This window comes from Alternaria metachromatica, assembly GCF_023757995.1.
Source record: "Alternaria metachromatica strain BMP 0045 chromosome Unknown scaffold_3, whole genome shotgun sequence".
Taxonomy (NCBI): domain Eukaryota; kingdom Fungi; phylum Ascomycota; class Dothideomycetes; order Pleosporales; family Pleosporaceae; genus Alternaria; species Alternaria metachromatica.
The window spans coordinates 828,303-844,535 of record NW_026055494.1 but is presented as its reverse complement, the minus strand read 5'-3'; the positions used below and the strand labels follow the sequence as shown (position 1 = coordinate 844,535).

General features: G+C 54.3%; 5 protein-coding genes across 5 annotated transcripts; 4 read left to right on the top strand and 1 right to left on the bottom strand.

Moving 5' to 3' along the window:
* Window positions 1-69: 69 nt before the first annotated feature.
* On the top strand, window positions 70-3,380 carry J4E83_001937 (uncharacterized protein; the record flags this gene model as incomplete). The annotated part of the gene is made up of 4 exons (XM_049328890.1): window positions 70-885; window positions 932-1,363; window positions 1,418-2,465; window positions 2,512-3,380. The coding sequence occupies 4 exons, from the start codon at window positions 70-72 to the stop codon at window positions 3,378-3,380; spliced, it is 3,165 nt and encodes a 1,054-aa protein (XP_049191862.1).
* A 1,943-nt stretch (window positions 3,381-5,323) lies between these two features.
* Window positions 5,324-9,292, top strand: J4E83_001936 (uncharacterized protein; the record flags this gene model as incomplete). Its single annotated transcript, XM_049328889.1, has 6 exons — window positions 5,324-5,383; window positions 5,688-5,762; window positions 5,870-6,109; window positions 6,505-6,630; window positions 6,679-7,397; window positions 7,459-9,292. 6 exons carry the CDS (start codon window positions 5,324-5,326, stop codon window positions 9,290-9,292), a joined length of 3,054 nt encoding a protein of 1,017 aa, XP_049191861.1.
* Window positions 9,293-11,067: 1,775 nt separating this feature from the next.
* J4E83_001935 (uncharacterized protein) lies at window positions 11,068-11,875 on the top strand (the record flags this gene model as incomplete). Its single annotated transcript, XM_049328888.1, has 2 exons — window positions 11,068-11,190; window positions 11,243-11,875. The coding sequence occupies 2 exons, from the start codon at window positions 11,068-11,070 to the stop codon at window positions 11,873-11,875; spliced, it is 756 nt and encodes a 251-aa protein (XP_049191860.1).
* A 606-nt stretch (window positions 11,876-12,481) lies between these two features.
* Window positions 12,482-13,381, top strand: J4E83_001934 (uncharacterized protein; the record flags this gene model as incomplete). The annotated part of the gene is made up of 2 exons (XM_049328887.1): window positions 12,482-12,718; window positions 12,782-13,381. The coding sequence occupies 2 exons, from the start codon at window positions 12,482-12,484 to the stop codon at window positions 13,379-13,381; spliced, it is 837 nt and encodes a 278-aa protein (XP_049191859.1).
* A 702-nt stretch (window positions 13,382-14,083) lies between these two features.
* J4E83_001933 (uncharacterized protein) lies at window positions 14,084-15,034 on the bottom strand (the record flags this gene model as incomplete). Its single annotated transcript, XM_049328886.1, has 1 exon — window positions 14,084-15,034. One exon carries the CDS (start codon window positions 15,032-15,034, stop codon window positions 14,084-14,086), a length of 951 nt encoding a protein of 316 aa, XP_049191858.1.
* Between the last annotated feature and the right edge of the window lie 1,199 nt (window positions 15,035-16,233).

Here is a 16,233-nt window from a genome sequence, read left to right as displayed (position 1 = left end):
AATACAACGCCCAATATTACTTCGCGATCAATTCTGACAGCCCACCACAGCTCTCACGCACCCACAGCCATGGCGGACGACGCTGAGCTCGCCTTCCTCGAGGCGCAAAAGGACGAATACGACCCTTCCGCCGGTTACACCATGCCCGACGCTGCTGCTGGACAGGACGAGTACGACCCCGCCGCCACATACTCGCCGCAGTCCTACCAGTCGGCATCGATGCAGCCAGAGTCTGGCGCAAACTCACCACCGGCCGCCGACGCCGAGGGCGAGAATGGGGTGCAGCCTCAGCCTACTCAGACCTCCACAGAAGGCTCCGCAGCGCCGCCGTCTAAGCGACCGCGCACTGTGGGTGGTTTTGTCGACGAGAGTGAGGACGAGGAAGAGGAGCCCGCTGTGCAGCCGCAAGAGGCGAATGCTACACTGAGTGCTACTGGAGCTTCAGAGACTCCCCAGCCATCTTTTACAAACTCTCCAAACAATACACTCCCAAACCCAGATGTACAGTTACATAGTGCACAAGATCAGGCTCCCGCTTCCATCTCTGCTTCTGTCGCTGTCAATGAGCCTGCTCCCTCTGTTGCTTCTCTTCCTAACGGCAGTACGCCTGTTGCAGACGCTACTAAGCCAGGTGCTCCCGACGTCATGACTGCTGCTTCGGCACGCCCGTCTGTAGCCCCAGCTACTCCAGCTCCTATGTCTGCTTCTCTACCAAAGGCTCGTCTTCCTCAGGACCGAGTGGGTATTCTCGAAGATCGCATTGCTGAAGATCCGCGTGGTGACATCGAAGCGTGGTTGAGTCTAATTGAGGAGCACCGTAGGCGACACAAGCATGACGACGCACGAGCTGTCTTTGAGCGCTTCTTCAAGATCTTCCCTTCATCAGTAAGCAGGACTGTCGATATCTCATGTGATGTACTAACATGTCTAGGGCGAGCAATGGGTCGAGTACATTGCCTTTGAGACGGAGCTTGACGAGCTGCCAAGGGTCGAACACCTCTTCGGTCGCTCTATTCCTTCAGCCCAATGGCTCGGCATCTACTCTGCTTACATCGACTTCATCCGTCGCCGCTTCAACCTTACCACTGACCAAAATGGACAGAACCGCCAGACCGTCACACAAGCTTACGAGTTCGTCCTTACTTCAGTCGGTCTGGATGTCCATGCTGGAAAGCTTTGGCTTGACTACATCGAGATGCTCAAATCTGGGCCTGGTGTTCTCGGTGGCAGCAGCTGGCAGGACATGCAGAAGATGGATACTCTGCGCAAGGTATACCAACGCGCTGTTTCAGTACCACACAACGCGACCCTAGAGATCTGGAGAGACTACGACAGGTTCGAGACAAGTCTGAACAAGGTCACGGTAAGCCTCATTGCATTCAGTCCCTTGTATTTACGAGGCTAACATCGATGACAGGGCCGCAAGCAACTCCAAGAAACCTCGCCTGCCTACATGACTGCACGCAGCGCCATCAACGTCCTCGACAACAACATCACAAGGGGCGTCAACCGAACCACACTACCCAAGCTGCCGCCCGCCGCCGGCTTCGATGGCTACGAGGAGTACATGAACCAAGTGAAGCTATGGAAGAACTGGATTCAGTGGGAGAAGAGCGATCCGCTTGAGTGCGCTACAGACAACCGGGAGTTGTACAATAAGCGTGTACTCCACCTGTACAAGAATGCGCTCATGGCCCTCCGCTTCTGGCCAGAACTGTGGTACGAAGCAGCTGAGTGGTGCTACGAGAACAATATCCAGGCTGAGGGCGACAAATTCCTCAACGACGGCATCGATGCGAACCCTGAGAGCTGTCTCCTCGCTTTTAAGAAGGCCAACCAGGTCGAGCAACGCACCGACTTCGAAGATGGTCAAGCGGGTATCGTTGCTAAGGGCAAGGCTGTACGAGAGCCATACCAAAGGCTTCTCGATACCATCTACGATCTCACAGCACAAGTCAAGAAGCGAGAGGAACACTCAATTTCCCGTGCGAAAGAACAATTCGAGGCACAGAAGGCTGCCGACGAAGCTGCCCGCGCAATCGCACAACAGAACGAGGATGCTGACGACGAGGACGAAGTTGTTGCTGCGCGTCGCTTGAAGGAGAAGGAGGACGCTTTCGCCCTTCAACTCCAGGCCATGTCCGCCGGGTACAATGCGCAAACACAGAACCTTAAGAAGACACTCACGTACACATGGATAGCTCTCATGCGGGCTATGCGCCGTGTTCAGGGCAAAGGAGATCCCAGGGGCGAGATTGGTGGCTTCCGTGGCATCTTCACCGAGGCTCGCAAGAAGGGCAAGCTGCTGAGTGAAGCCTACGTCGCCAGTGCGCTCATTGAGCATCACTGCTACCAGGAACCAGCCGCACAGAAGATTTTTGAGCGCGGTATGAAGCTGTTCCCTGAGGATGAGCAGTTTGCGTTGGAATACATTAAGCATCTCATCAAGCTCAATGACTCTACCAGTAAGTGACAAGGTCTTCGCATGAAAATTTTCAGCTAACTCCTCAGATGCTCGTGCCGTCTTCGAGACAGTCGTCGGAAAGCTCACGGCTAAGCCTGAGACCGTTCACAGGGCTAAATCGCTTTTCGCATTCTTCCATGATTACGAAGCCCAGTTCGGCGAGCTGGCTCAGATCACAAAGCTTGAGCAGCGCATGGCGACTCTCTTCCCTGAAGATCCCCAGCTGCACCGCTTCTCGCAGCGCTTCGCGACCCAAACCTTCGACCCGATCTCCGTCCGTCACATCATCTCGCCTCGCACACAGATGAAGCCCGTCATGCCGGCGACCATGCCATCGGTTATGCCCTCCATCGAAGAGCAGCAGCAGCAGCAACCGATGCCTGCGCTACCACCCCAAATCGTAGCCGAACAACAGCGCCTCGCGTCTCCCGGCATTGCGAACTCCCCACACCTCGGAAACCTCATGCCTGTCACGAACTCACCAAAGCGCCCTCTCGATGACGCGGACGACGGTGGACAGCCTCGCAAGCTTGTTAGGGGCGAGTCACCGCTCAAGGGCGCGGCAGGTCGCCGTCTCGATGCTGCACGCCGCAACCTAGCCACCACTGGTGCGACACCCGTTGGCCAGGCTCCCGGCCCGCCACCTCTGCCTCGTGGCGTTAACTTCCTCCTCGGCATCATTCCTCCTGCAAGCACATACAAGGAGACGCGCTTCAAGGCTGATGGGTTGGTGGCTCTGCTGCGAAGCGTTGATGCCATTCCAGTTCCACCAGGCCAGGGTCCTCCGCAGCCACAGCGCTGGGGCACCACCCCGACAACAGCGCAGCAGCTGCAGAGCATACAAGAGAAATACGGCAATGGTGGACACATGCCCATGCACCCAGCTATGGCGGGCGCAAACGCTTGGGGGCCTTAGGGAAGGTATCCAACGTTCATCTTACTGGAGCTTGTGCGCCGGCATTACCGCGTTTGAGCAAGAAAGAGTCGGATTATCTTCACTCGAAAACTGGTTGTCTAGACCAAGAACATTGCATGGATTGGCGTTTATTCTTCTCTACTCATTTGTACGGACTCGATCACCAAAACACCCGGATACTGAGAGCGTAGGGAAGGGGGACCGCATGGGGTATCACTAATGGAATAATGGAGGTTTGGCTTGGCTTTTGCCAGCCTATATGTGTGAGCGAGGCGTTGGGTTCTTGATTGCGCCTTGGGGCGGCATTCTCATCGAAGTCTTGGTGGAAGGACTTGTAGCCTCTTTCTTAGATGTCCTTAATGGAAAAGATGGTTCATCTATCCTCCTTTGGTTGTGATGTGATGCTATTCGAGTGCTCTCGTGAATAGAAAAGGAAAGGAAAGGATGTCATATGAGTCGAAACTATGTCCATACAAGACACATGCTATATGTCCACTAATACATCAACATTTTTTCCAGTACTATGTTCCTATCCTCTCCCCTCGCAGCTCGCATATAATGCACGGCATGACACCACGCATGTCTCGGTGTCATCGGGCTAGCGACCGAACTAACAACGTCGCCTTCTTGTCCGACATGCTTCCTTCCTTCTACGCTACACACATCGCGAGTATATATACCGAAACCACCACACTCAGTCAATCTGATCTTCACCCCTTAATCATGCACAGGGCACCTTGATCTGTCGCCGTCATATGGCAGTATTTCGCGGTGCAGTCTTCGAAGTCTGCCCGACGTGATCTCCGATTTAGGGGTGTATAAGAGCACGGAAGGGACGCAGTATCCAAGAGTACACAATGGATTGGAGATTTAGACTGGGTTCTCCGGTCTCGTCGCTCATAAAGCCTATTTGCTTTGTCTTAGGGGTTATGGGGAAACGCTTCTCCAGAATCGCTGTTAGAGTTCCGACCATCTCGACTTTAGAGTGGAACTCACGCCGAGGAATGTGCTCAAGGAAATGCCCCAGACATGGCAATGTGCCCAGGTAGATGCTGGCATCATTCGGCAAGCGTTAAGATCTCTTCGATTGAGTCTGGTGTTATGATGTGGTTGATGTCCAGTGTTCTCTGGTCAATCTGGGAATGCTTCACGCTTCTTCGAAGGGCCCAATATCTGAATGTACTCATTGCATTCTCGTTGTCATTATCAAATTAAGGGGCTAACTTTCCAAGCAAAGACCGTCTTAGTCTCCAGTCCATTGCACTGCTGGGATCGATCCGGCATGTGTTCGTGTCATATTCATTCCACTGTCACTTGTTGTATATCCTTACGTCTCCCGTGGCTGTGCGATATCACCATGTCACATTTCATGGTCCTTGAACGTCTCCGGCCTTGGGACCTTTGTCTTTACCATAATCTGCTCAGATTGCGCCACCGTCTCGCATCCCGCGACTCTTGACCAGTCTCTCACCGGGTCTCGAGAGGCGGTCATCACGTATCCTGCGCCACCTCAACAGGGTCACAACACCAACATTCTCACCTCGCCTGCAAACATCAGCCCCACTTAACTCTCATCTTTTACCTGTATACACCTCAGATCTGTGCACAGGGCCTCACATGCTGGCAGCTAGCGCAGTCTGCCTATCCATATAAGCTTGCCCACCCACGGCCTCAACCCTCTTTCCTTTCTCACACTACAACGACAACTACTCTCCCCTCCCTTCCTAACTTGACAATCCTCACAAGGGACAAGCCTTCTACTCTCTACAACCCCAGCTACTCCACCAGCATCAAGCCTACCTTCCTCAACCGCAACAAGAGCCGGTCTCACAATCCTCACTGCAGGCAGTTCAGTCAATAACACTGCAGGCAGTCTTCCGCGCTCAGCACCTTCCAGTAAGTTCCCAATTAAGTATTCATCTTCTTCAGTCACCATGACAACGATGATGGTGACCATCATCGCACTGCTGCCGCTGCGTACTCTGTGTCACGTCAAGGTCCTGGTACCTGCCGCGCAGTCACCGCCCTTATCGGCACGGTCACCACCGCAATCTCATCGTTCTTGCCCTCTTTGTTTTGACGCTACCACATGACCCCGACTCGGCCTAGCTTTGGAGCTCACCCAGTGCCATAACTTCCTCAGCCTCACCTTTTGTTTCCCACCCCAACACATCATATCCAACAACACTCCTTTTGTATGCCGTTCCTCTCCCATGCTTTATCGCACATAGCTTTTTGTTTCGTCGCCTTTGTCGCAAGCACATCAGTTCGCAGCTTCTACTTTTGAACTTTGCTGACTTGCCTCAGACCCGATCAGCGATCCGGTTCAAACGCTCACGTCCTCAACGCCAGTCCCGCACGCGACTCAGATCTGAGATCAAGGTACGTGTCCTCCGCTGTCGCCTCTGATCGCGCAAGCTCCATGCCGTGGTTGACTCCGGTGGCAAACGCGTCCTCGCTCTCGAACACCGCTAACATGACATCTAGAGTACGCAATGGCAGGTCCAGCCAAGAAGCGCGCGCAGGCCGAGAAGCAGTCCAACGGCTCGTCCAACGGCTCCTCTTCTGAGTCTCGCGACCCTACTCAGCGCTCCGCCCCGAAGTCCATTCCCCGTGTCGATGGCAACCGCGATCCTAACGTCCGGGCTTGCGTTGACTACACCGACCCCCGAGACCTCAAGAACATCTCCGATTTCCTTGGTATTGCCGGTTGGTACCAGGCTCGTGGTGTAAGTACAAACACTCCTCTGTCTCAGGCCGCATGAACATCTTGCATATATCCTTCGTGCAAACACACCTCCCCGCACTGCCCAAATGCAAACAGCTTCGGGCTCGCATCCTACCGAGATTGGTATGGCTACGCTCTCTAGGCTGTGAGCATAAGAGCTACATCTCCGTGTGGCTTCCCTTCTCTCATCTTTACCCTCATTCTTATTCAAAACACCATTTGGATTCTGTTATCTTCCACTCCCACAATCCACTCACATTATCTTCATATTCCCAATTTCCCTCATTTCCCATCTTCATCATGGTTGACCAGGACGCCGCTCCCCATCGCTTCTACCAGGACACCAGCCTCTACACTCCGAGGCACAACAATATTCTCTTTGCTAACGACCATCAGCTCACCATCCCGGGCTCTCTTCCTCAACGTCCCAAGAACTTCAACCAGTTCGGCAAGGCCGCCAACATCGTGCTCAACACCTTCAACGTCGTCAAGGCCCCCGACACCGTCGTCCATCAGTATGATGTAAGTTTTCCTGTCCCCCAAGTTTGACTTAATACTAACTTCTACAAGCTCAACTACAGCGGCGACGCCCTCGACTACACCAAGCGTGTCCTACTGAAGAAGATCTGGAACTCCCCTACTATCAAGGCCGAGCTTGGTGAGCCCGCCAACCTCTGGGTCTGGGACACCAACAAGCTGGCTTGGTCCGGTAAGCGTCTGCCCCGTGACGATACCCGCATCACTGTCGACCTCGATGAGGAGGAGGGCCGTCCTACCAAGCCGGGAGCGCGTGGCAACAAGCACACCATCCACGTCCGCTGGACTCGTAAGGTCGACTTCATCAACTTGAACGCTTTCCTCGATGGCCAAGCTTCTTGGTCTAACGAGTGTATCGACACGATCAACTTCCTTGACCATGTCATGCGCGAGTGGCCTTCTCAGCAGTACACTCAAATCAAGAAGTCTTTCTTCCAGCGCGGAGAAACCCGCTTCGACCTTGGCGGTGGTGTTGAAGCCTTCAAGGGTGTCTTCGCGTCCCTTCGCCCCGTTTTGGACGACAAGTTCAAGAAGTCACTGTCGGTCAACGTCGATGTCGCCAACGGCACCTTCTGGCGTGCTCAAGAGCTCACCCGCGCTATTGGCCAAGTCTTCAACTGTAACCCGCCTCAGTTCGCCACCATGTACAAGAACGCCACTCGTGACTGGAAGGGCTCCATGCTCAAGAGGGACCTCCGCAAGTTCAAGAAAGTAGGTGTATCTACGACACATACTAAGGAGCCTACGCAATGGTGAGTTGTTCTTTTCGGTTTGCCGACTACATACGCGTGGTGTACTAACTTTTGATCTCAGGACGATCGATGAATTCGTCAACTTGGACGCTTCCCAGGCGACTTTCCCGGATCCCGATGACCGCTCCAAGAAGATCTCGGTTGCTCAGTACTTTAAGAAGAAGTATGGCGTCACTGTCATGGCTGGTCTGCCGGTAGTCAAGATGACCAAGAAGATCCGCAAGGAGCCTGTCTATATGCCTGTCGACGTCCTGAAGATCGACGGCAACCAGCGCTACACCACCAAGCTCAGCGATACCCAGACGTCCCAAATGATCAAGTTCGCCGTCACCCTTCCCAAGGAGCGTTGGGCCGCTGTTCAACAGGGAGTAAAGTTGCTCAACTGGCAGAATGACCCCTACCTCCGCCACTACGGCCTGAAGGTTAGCTCCGCGCCTGCCAAGGTGACAGCTCGTATCCTCCCTTCGCCCACCGTTCACTTCGGCGCCGGTTCCAAGGAAGCCACCATCAAGCCTGCGGACATGATCGCCGGTCGCTGGAGGTTGGACGGTCGCAAGTTCGCCATGAACAACAAGGAGCGTCCTATCAAGGCGTGGGGTGTCTGCTGTGTCCAAGGTCGTGGCAGCCCTCCCCCTCAAGCCATTGAAGCCTTCTTCCAGAAGTTCGTCCAGATCTACGAAGCCCACGGTGGACTTGTAGCCGCGCACCCTCAGCATGGCAAGAAGCCATGGATGGGTCCCGGTAACCTTGCTGATGGTGGTGAGATGATCCAGAAGGTCTGGAACCAGACTGGCAACAAGTACGCCATGCCACCTAATCTGCTCTTCTTCGTTGTCAACGACCGCAATGTCGACGTCTACCGTCGCATCAAGAAGTCTTGCGACATTCGATTCGGTGTGGCTTCGCAGGTTCTTCAGGCCAAGCATGTCATGTCTGCTTCGCCCCAGTATATCTCCAACGTCTGCATGAAGGTCAACGCTAAGCTTGGCGGAGCTACTTCGGTTGCGAAGTCTCAGCTCATTCCCAAGGTTGCCCCGAAGTCAGCATCGATTCCCACCATGGTTGTTGGCGCCGACGTCTCTCACCCTGCTCCCGGAGCCGCTTCAGGTGAGGCTGCATCCTTCGCTGCCATTACGGTATCCGCCGACGTTCACTTCGCCAAGTACTGGGCTGAGGTTCAGACCAACGGTAACCGCGTGGAAATGGTCACAACCTCCAACATCAACGACCACTTCGGGTTCATGGCCAAGAACTGGATGCAGAAGATCGGCCAGGGCAAGCCTCCTCAGCGTGTACTCTATATTAGAGATGGCGTGAGCGAGGGACAGTACGCCGCTGTCCTTGAGGAAGAAGTCCATGACATGAAAGAATGCTTCAAGAAGCTGGGCTGCAAGGAGATCCCCAAATTCACCGTCGTCATTGCTGGTAAGCGCCACCATATCCGCTTCTTCCCTGAGGCTGGCAAAGGCGACCGCAACGGCAACCCTCTTCCCGGTACTTTGGTAGAGACTGGCTGCACCCATCCGTTCGAGTTCGACTTCTATCTCTGCGCCCACGTTGCCATCAAGGGTACAGCTCGCCCCATCCACTACCAGTGCATCCTCAACGAGGGTGAGTGGCTGTCGGCCGAGCTCCAGCAGTTTATCTTCGAGCACTCATACCACTATGTCCGCTCTACTACTCCGGTGTCCCTGCACCCTGCGGTCTACTACGCCCACTTGGCTGCCGACCGTTCCCGTGCTCATCTCAACGACAACCCGGTCTCGTCTGGCAAGAAGGAGTCCAAGGCCGACCAGCAGTCTTCCACTGGTTCATCCAAGCAGAACGTCGAGATCGCTCCGTTGATGCCGATGCAGAACGCACGCGGCCTCAGGGATGTTATGTGGTACATCTAAGGAACGAAGAGAGGTCAAGCCGGTCGGTAGTGCTGGATAGGATGGCTTCACTGGTTCGAAACACGATGGAGGACTCGGTTGCGACGATGGCGTGAATCTGTTCACGGCGCATCAAAAGTCGGTGATTCGGTATTCTCTTCAATCTTTCCTTGCGATATCCATATTTCATGGTCCTAGCGAGGACATCTCATGATCTCAGGTAGTATGCCTCGCCCGTCAGCGGCCTCGCAGAATCAATATGGTATGAAATAACTCCTGCTGCTTTGCGACGTTGTGATGTTGCGCATACGTGCTCAACTTCTCGCGTTTGTTAACATGCCCACGAACTATCGGCCAGATCAGTTTGATACAGTGTCCATCGCCGGAACTGAGTTGAGTGTCTAAGAGGAGACCGTCCATAGGTTCAGCCTAGATTTTACCTTGCTCTTCACGATCCGAAGGCTAAACTACCGCAGGCTCAGACTGCCGGGTGCTTAGCAGAAGTATAGCCACGGCCTTGACAATCCAAAAACGGCGCCTGACCCTGAGGCGAGCTTCCAATCAGCCTAAATAGCTGTTGTATCGATCAAGTGGCCACGAGCCCCGGAGAGTCGATGCGCATGGAGATCTTCGTTTGCTCTCGTTGCGATCGGGTACAAGCTGTTAATTTCACGAGGAAACGCGGCCACGAAGTCGAAGATCGCAGAGCTTGCAACTTTGCGCCGAAGAATGGAGGTCGTACTCCCCGGGCTAATGGAGAAAGCCTGTAGTATGTGTTTCCAGGCTTCGCCACGATTGCAGATGCCTGGTTGACAATGGGTAGATCGACACAGACAGATTGCTACCTGTTCTTATTGCGAAATCGTGTGCGAAGGTTAAGAAGCACTTTGAAGGCAGGCAGGAGACGACAGAGGCACTTCTAGCTTGCTGGACGCGCCGCGCATCACGAAGCGCGATACCAGAGGACTTTACGCTCACGACGGCGATAGCATCATTATAAGCCTCCTATCAAAGCTTCAGTGAATGAGAAACGACGATAGCAGGGTGTTTACATACTCGATTGAGTCCCGAGCGCAACATCACATGCAGGCAAGAGGTATGTACCGTCCAATATATTTACCTTCGCTCCACCAGCGCAAAGCGCAGAAGAGAAGGGGGTAAGCGAACGCATGATCATTCTAACCTCCATTTTCCCCTCCAAATCTTCATTGAGTGGAAGACACAGAGTGAATAATGGGGTGTTCAGTTTTAATGAGCAGAAGAGGATCGCGCGACGCGTTGATTTTGATGGATGCGAAATTTCGGATGACTAAGAGGCGCTTGCATGGTTGGGGTTAGCAGCGAAGCAAGGGTCAGGTGAGCGAATCAAGGCTGGCGCGTTGGGTGTGACGAGTATGGTGGGGCAGGGGATTTTGGGCGGCGGCGCGGGGTTTTGTTGTCGGCCTGTGGGAGTGACTCTTTGCAATATTGAGGATCAAATTGAAGTTCTGGGCGTATCAGGTGAATAAAGACTTTGTAGGCGGCGAACAACGTGGGGTGAGAAGCTAACAACCTGTAGTTTGATAGACCTGCACTCTCACACCCGCCCTTGTGAACGGAGATCCTTACACAAACGCACCTTACCCACTCTCCACTAAAGCTTCCCACGGTTCGGACTACTGCGAGAAGAACTACACACTCAACCGCAACCCCAAACCCTTCGATACCGACAAAGTCCCTCGATCAGCATACGGACTCGACCTGCAAGCAGTCACCGAACACTTTCCACTTCTCTACAAACAACTCAGACACACAACATGTCTTCAGCAGGACGTGGCCGCGGCGGCAAGTTCAACAAGGTCAAGCGCGGAGGCGGCAAGAAGTTCTCACGCGACCTACAACCGTTGAATGCAGATGGCGAGGTCGTTGGCATGTGGGGTGTAAGTACCTGATTTACCAAAGTCGCAAAGACTGTCTAACAAATAATCGCAGGAACAACCCGACAAGGTTGACGAAGAGTCGTCCGAAGAGGAAGAATCTTCTGAGGAAGAGTCTGGCGACGAGGACGGCAAGCCCGCACAAGAAGAACTGACGCGCGAGCAGCGTCGCGAACTCGCAAAGAAGCGCAAGGCGGCCGCGATCGCGAAGAAGTCACAGAAGACCCCCGAGGCAGGCGATATGCCCACCGACTCCTCCGAAGAGGAAGACGACGATATGCCCGCGAACCCAAACCACACTGCGAAAGCCCGTACACAAGCCGCAAAGGCACCTGTCGACCCAGACGCTGAGCCCGCTGCTGCCGCTGCTAAGGGCAAAGGCAAGCAGCAAGACCTGTCTCAACTCTCTCGCCGCGAGCGTGAGGCTCTCCAGGCACAAGCCAGCAAGGACCGATACGATAAACTACACGCTGAAGGCAAGACCGAGCAGGCTCGTGCCGATCTGGAGCGCTTAAAGCTGGTCCGCGAGCGTAGGGATGCCGAGGCGGCGCGGAAGAAGGCTGAGGCCGAGGAGCGTGCTGAGCTGGAGAAGGAGAAGAAGGAGCTCATGGACCGTGAGAACAGGCGGCGGGAGCAGGCCAAGGGCAAGGCGGACCGTCTTGCTAAGGGCGGCAAGAAGAAGGCCTAAGTCTGACAGTCATTGTTAGGCTTGGAGCTTCCGCGACGTTACCAGTTACCTCTGCGACGCCCGGATGTCAGTACATGTGTGCGAACGCACTCCGTTCCATGCTTACGGGTTGCGCGGTTCGCGCACGGCGTAGCCACTTCGAGCTACTGGTCGATGCTCATGATGCGATGATAGAATCAAGTACAGGATGGCGGCATGGTGTATACCATGTAGCCTACTGGATGCAAAGAAGAAACAAATGTGATCCAACTTCACGAGCCATGAACACCATTTCGCTTGCCGTGACCAATGTACTAAGACTGAGAAGATGACTGCACGCCCTGTGACAATACCCAACATCTCACATTCAGGCGGCCCTGATACTGCACAGCATCTAGAAACCTCGATAGCAGATACGAGTCCGCATGCTGAGCCACGAGCCCTCAAGCCGCCCTTGTGCTTCCCCGCGAATTAGTGTCTCGCCTCGCGAACGCGAAGATTCACGACTTCGTCATCACTTCCTCCACTATATGAACATCGCGATGGCGCCACTGATGCTTCCCATCATGCGCATACACGTACAGGTCCTCTCGTATCGTTGCGCATCGCGTTACGATTCTGTCGACCATGGCTGAACCGATACCTGCTGAGGAGCAATCCAACTTCGAAACCTTCCGCGACTGCTTGAGTGAACCCGTCCTTAAAGCTCTGGCTGCACCGATCGAGAAGCCAAAATCGAAGAAGAAGCGACATGCGAAAAAGGGGTCGAGGAGTGGGAAGAATGAGATCGTCAAGCAGGAGGTCGTACCAACGGTGGTAGAAGCCCAAGAAACGGATGCGGAAGACCTGGGCGAATTCATAGAGGTATTTCATCCCTACTAACATACACACACGCGTACTCTAGAGCCTCACTAACAAAAGAACCAGTACCTAAGCACCCTAATCTTCCCCTTCCTCCCCGCCGAACTGCGCACGCTCACGCATTCGATCTTCAAGGACTCACCGACCCTCCAAGACCTCTACACAACGCCCCTCTCATCCTCAACGTCCACCGCCCTCCTGCACACCATCCCACCCACCGCAATCGACAGCCTAGAAAGCTACGGCCTCCTCCCACCCACGTCCGACACCATCGACCAGCACAACCTCCTCACACCGCTCCTCACAACGTACATTTCCGCCGTCACCGCCCCGCCCCCAATATGGAGCAGCACGCGCGCCACCGCCTGCGAGCTCTGCAGCAGAGACTGGGTACCGTTGACATACCACCATCTCATTCCCAAAGCGGCACATGCGCGTGTGCGGAAGCGCGGGTGGCATACAGAGGATAAGCTCAATAGCGTGGCGTGGTTGTGTAGGGCTTGTCATAGCTTTGTGCATCGGTTGGCGGGGAATGAGGAGTTGGCTAAGAATTTCTATACGGTCGAGTTGATACAGGAGGGTGGGGTGGAGGAGGATGTCGAGAAAAGGGAGAGTGTTGAGGGATGGGTTAAGTGGGTTGGGGGTGTTAGGTGGAGGAGTCGGTAGGAGGTGGGAAGATGTAAGGGCGTTGGATGTGGTGGTCTAAGGTTGGTATTCGAAAGCTTTGGATTACCTGTTGTATTGTTCCTGGATGGATGCGCGACACCTTTTGGGTTGTGAGTACCACGGGACGGAAGACCTCGCTTCTCATCATTCTGCCACCACTTTTGTGCTCTATCGCATATTCACGTCTCTGTCGCACGCGTTCTGTCCTCTTTTTCCTGCGTATCGACAGCTTATACTTCGCATTAAGCGACCATGCTGCCACCCTTCGCCTACTCCGTCTTCCGACTGACGGTCTACCCCATCTTCATCGTCCTCATCACGACTGTAACGGCCATCGTCACCATAGACCCCTTCAAGAACACCACACTTCAGTACTTCGCTATTGGAAATATTGGTGTAGCGTTATGGGGTGTACTTGCGGGTGCCCTATAGCCCATGAGAAGGGGCAGCAAATGGGAAGAGAAGTCACAAGAGCAAAGAAGCAAGCCGAGACATGATTGTGGTGTGGTAAAAATAGTATCGATTCATCCATCAGAGGTCAAGTCAACCAGACGACCTCTGGAAAGCACATATGCACGCTAAAATGAGGATATACAACGGGTATCCAGCCCTCAAAACGCCGGTGTCGATATGCGACAATGCCTAATCCAAACACATGTAATCGTTGATACAAATCTCTCAAGTCCAGCTTGGGGATGATGATTATAATGGCGCGCCGTCCAGGAATCCCTTCTCGACTTCGTCCTCAAAGATCGAATATGAACGCCCGCGCTCGCTCATCTTGTTCTCCTTCTTTCTCGCATCGAGACTTGCGCGAACATGTTTGAGGAAGGCCTCGGTGCTTGGGTCGCTTGGTGTACGGTGGAGTTCGCAAGGCATGTTCGATGCATTCGCGACGGGTGCTGGTGCGATGATGTTGGAAGATGTGGTCGCTGAAGTCTTTGCCTTTCGGTCCACGGTGCATAGTCTCTTCGCAGACTCCCTGAACTTCTTGAAGGGATCTTCAACTTTGGTCTCAAGCTTCTCTAGCTTGTGTAGCATCTGGAACTCCTCGCGGACCCGTCGTGCTGCCCACTCGCCGGCAGGGAAGGATCTTCGTCGTTGAGTGGTGGCGAGGTAGTCGTGGTATGTGTCGCTACTTAAGCGAAGCTCGAACTCGCTTGCTGGGTTGCTATGTGTGGGAGCAGGAACAGGCGCAGGAGCAAGTATGGGTTCCGGTGCGGTGGGAACGGGTGTGGAGCTGAAGTCGACGAGTTGACCTGGATGCACTTCACCCGTGCTGTCACACCGTGTGGATGGCGCCAATACTGTCAACGTCTTCTCGGTACTGTTCTTCTCGGAGGCGAACAGAGCTTCAGCATCTGTCGCTCTTGAATCGACTCTTTGTCTCTTGCAGCTTTCCTCTATTGCCGACCTTGGAGAGCCCGAAGCCGATGATATGGATGTGCGTGGGCTGACGTCAGGGGAGCGATCTTGACTCTTCCGCCGAGATCCAAAGCCAAAGCTGAAGTTCATGTTAAAGATCTGGCTTGCCCGACGACGACGCTTCTTCTTGAGATTTGGGAACGACCATGGAGCAGCGCTCTCTGGTTTCGATGCCATGGGGCCGGAGTGAGGCAGCAATGATGGGAGTGGTCTGCTTGTGACTGCCATCTTGAAATGGTTTGGAGTTGAAGGTGTGAGTGGCGTAAGGGGTTGGAACGGGTTGGTGAAGTGCAAGTTGTTGTTGTGGTTGTTGTTTGGTCCTTGCTTGGTGACTCTCGGTAATGGGAGTGTACGATGTATGTTCTGCTGTGGAGGATAATAGAGTTGCAAGTTTCGTGCTACCTGGCTCGCGGCGGCTGTCTCACTGGATAAGTAGGCGTCTCGTGTGAATGCATAGAACAAGTCATCTTGCAGGGTGTGTTCACGAGGCGCTGGTCGTGCGAGACGTGGGTCCGCGAAAGGCGATGCCGGCGAAGTGTTGGTCGAGGTTTGCTGCACGGGGAAATTCGGAAAAGGGCTGGTTTGTACAGGCCATGGGGGCGTGGTGCAGTCATATGGTGTTGGCGCGAACATTTGACCTGTGATCGCGTGGGTGTGGCCTCGTGCCGAGCACGCGGATGTGACTCCGAAGTTTTCCCGATAGCGGATTGGAGTTGCGGTGTGGAGCTGGTAGTCGCCAGCCATGTGTTGGTGATTTGATGGTGTCTCGGCAAGCGAGGTCCGGTGAGGAAATGTGCTGGACTATCTGCTATGTTTAAAGATCGTCGCCTGGGAGGTAGCCGCGGTAGCCAGAGATAACGATTTTGTGTCCTCTTGACCGCTGAAGTCGACTCCACGTTATATACCGCCTGTTCTGCATCATGGCATCTGCACGAACTCGCCGATGAAAAGACTCACCGCGCCGGTACACTTGCCCGTGCACCGCCCCTCAACCTGTGCATTTGCGTGCCTCGACACTGACAGACCCGGATATTCCAAAAAGATAGAAAAACAACCTCCCCACGGGTCCTGTCATCATACATCACTCTTACACCTCATGCCACCGTACCTGCGGGCCCACACGCCCTCTGCCAGCGGTACAACCAACAGCACACCGCACATCGTGACCAGGTCCCACGCAACTCTGCGACACTAGCTTGATGACGGCGCGCTGTTGGTGAAGTTGATCGCTGGTTGGTTGCGGGGGCGCGACGTGCCGTTTGGCACCCGTGGGTAAGATGTGCGTCGGATTGTGGGTGAACCGTGGGCGGCAGACCGAGATCGCCGACTAGTGAAGTTTGGCATTGAGATCCAGGGTCCATGACAGATCTCAACGCATCTAGATCTGAACGCCTTAGTGCGCAGCATGAACCATCGCGGAGAACAGC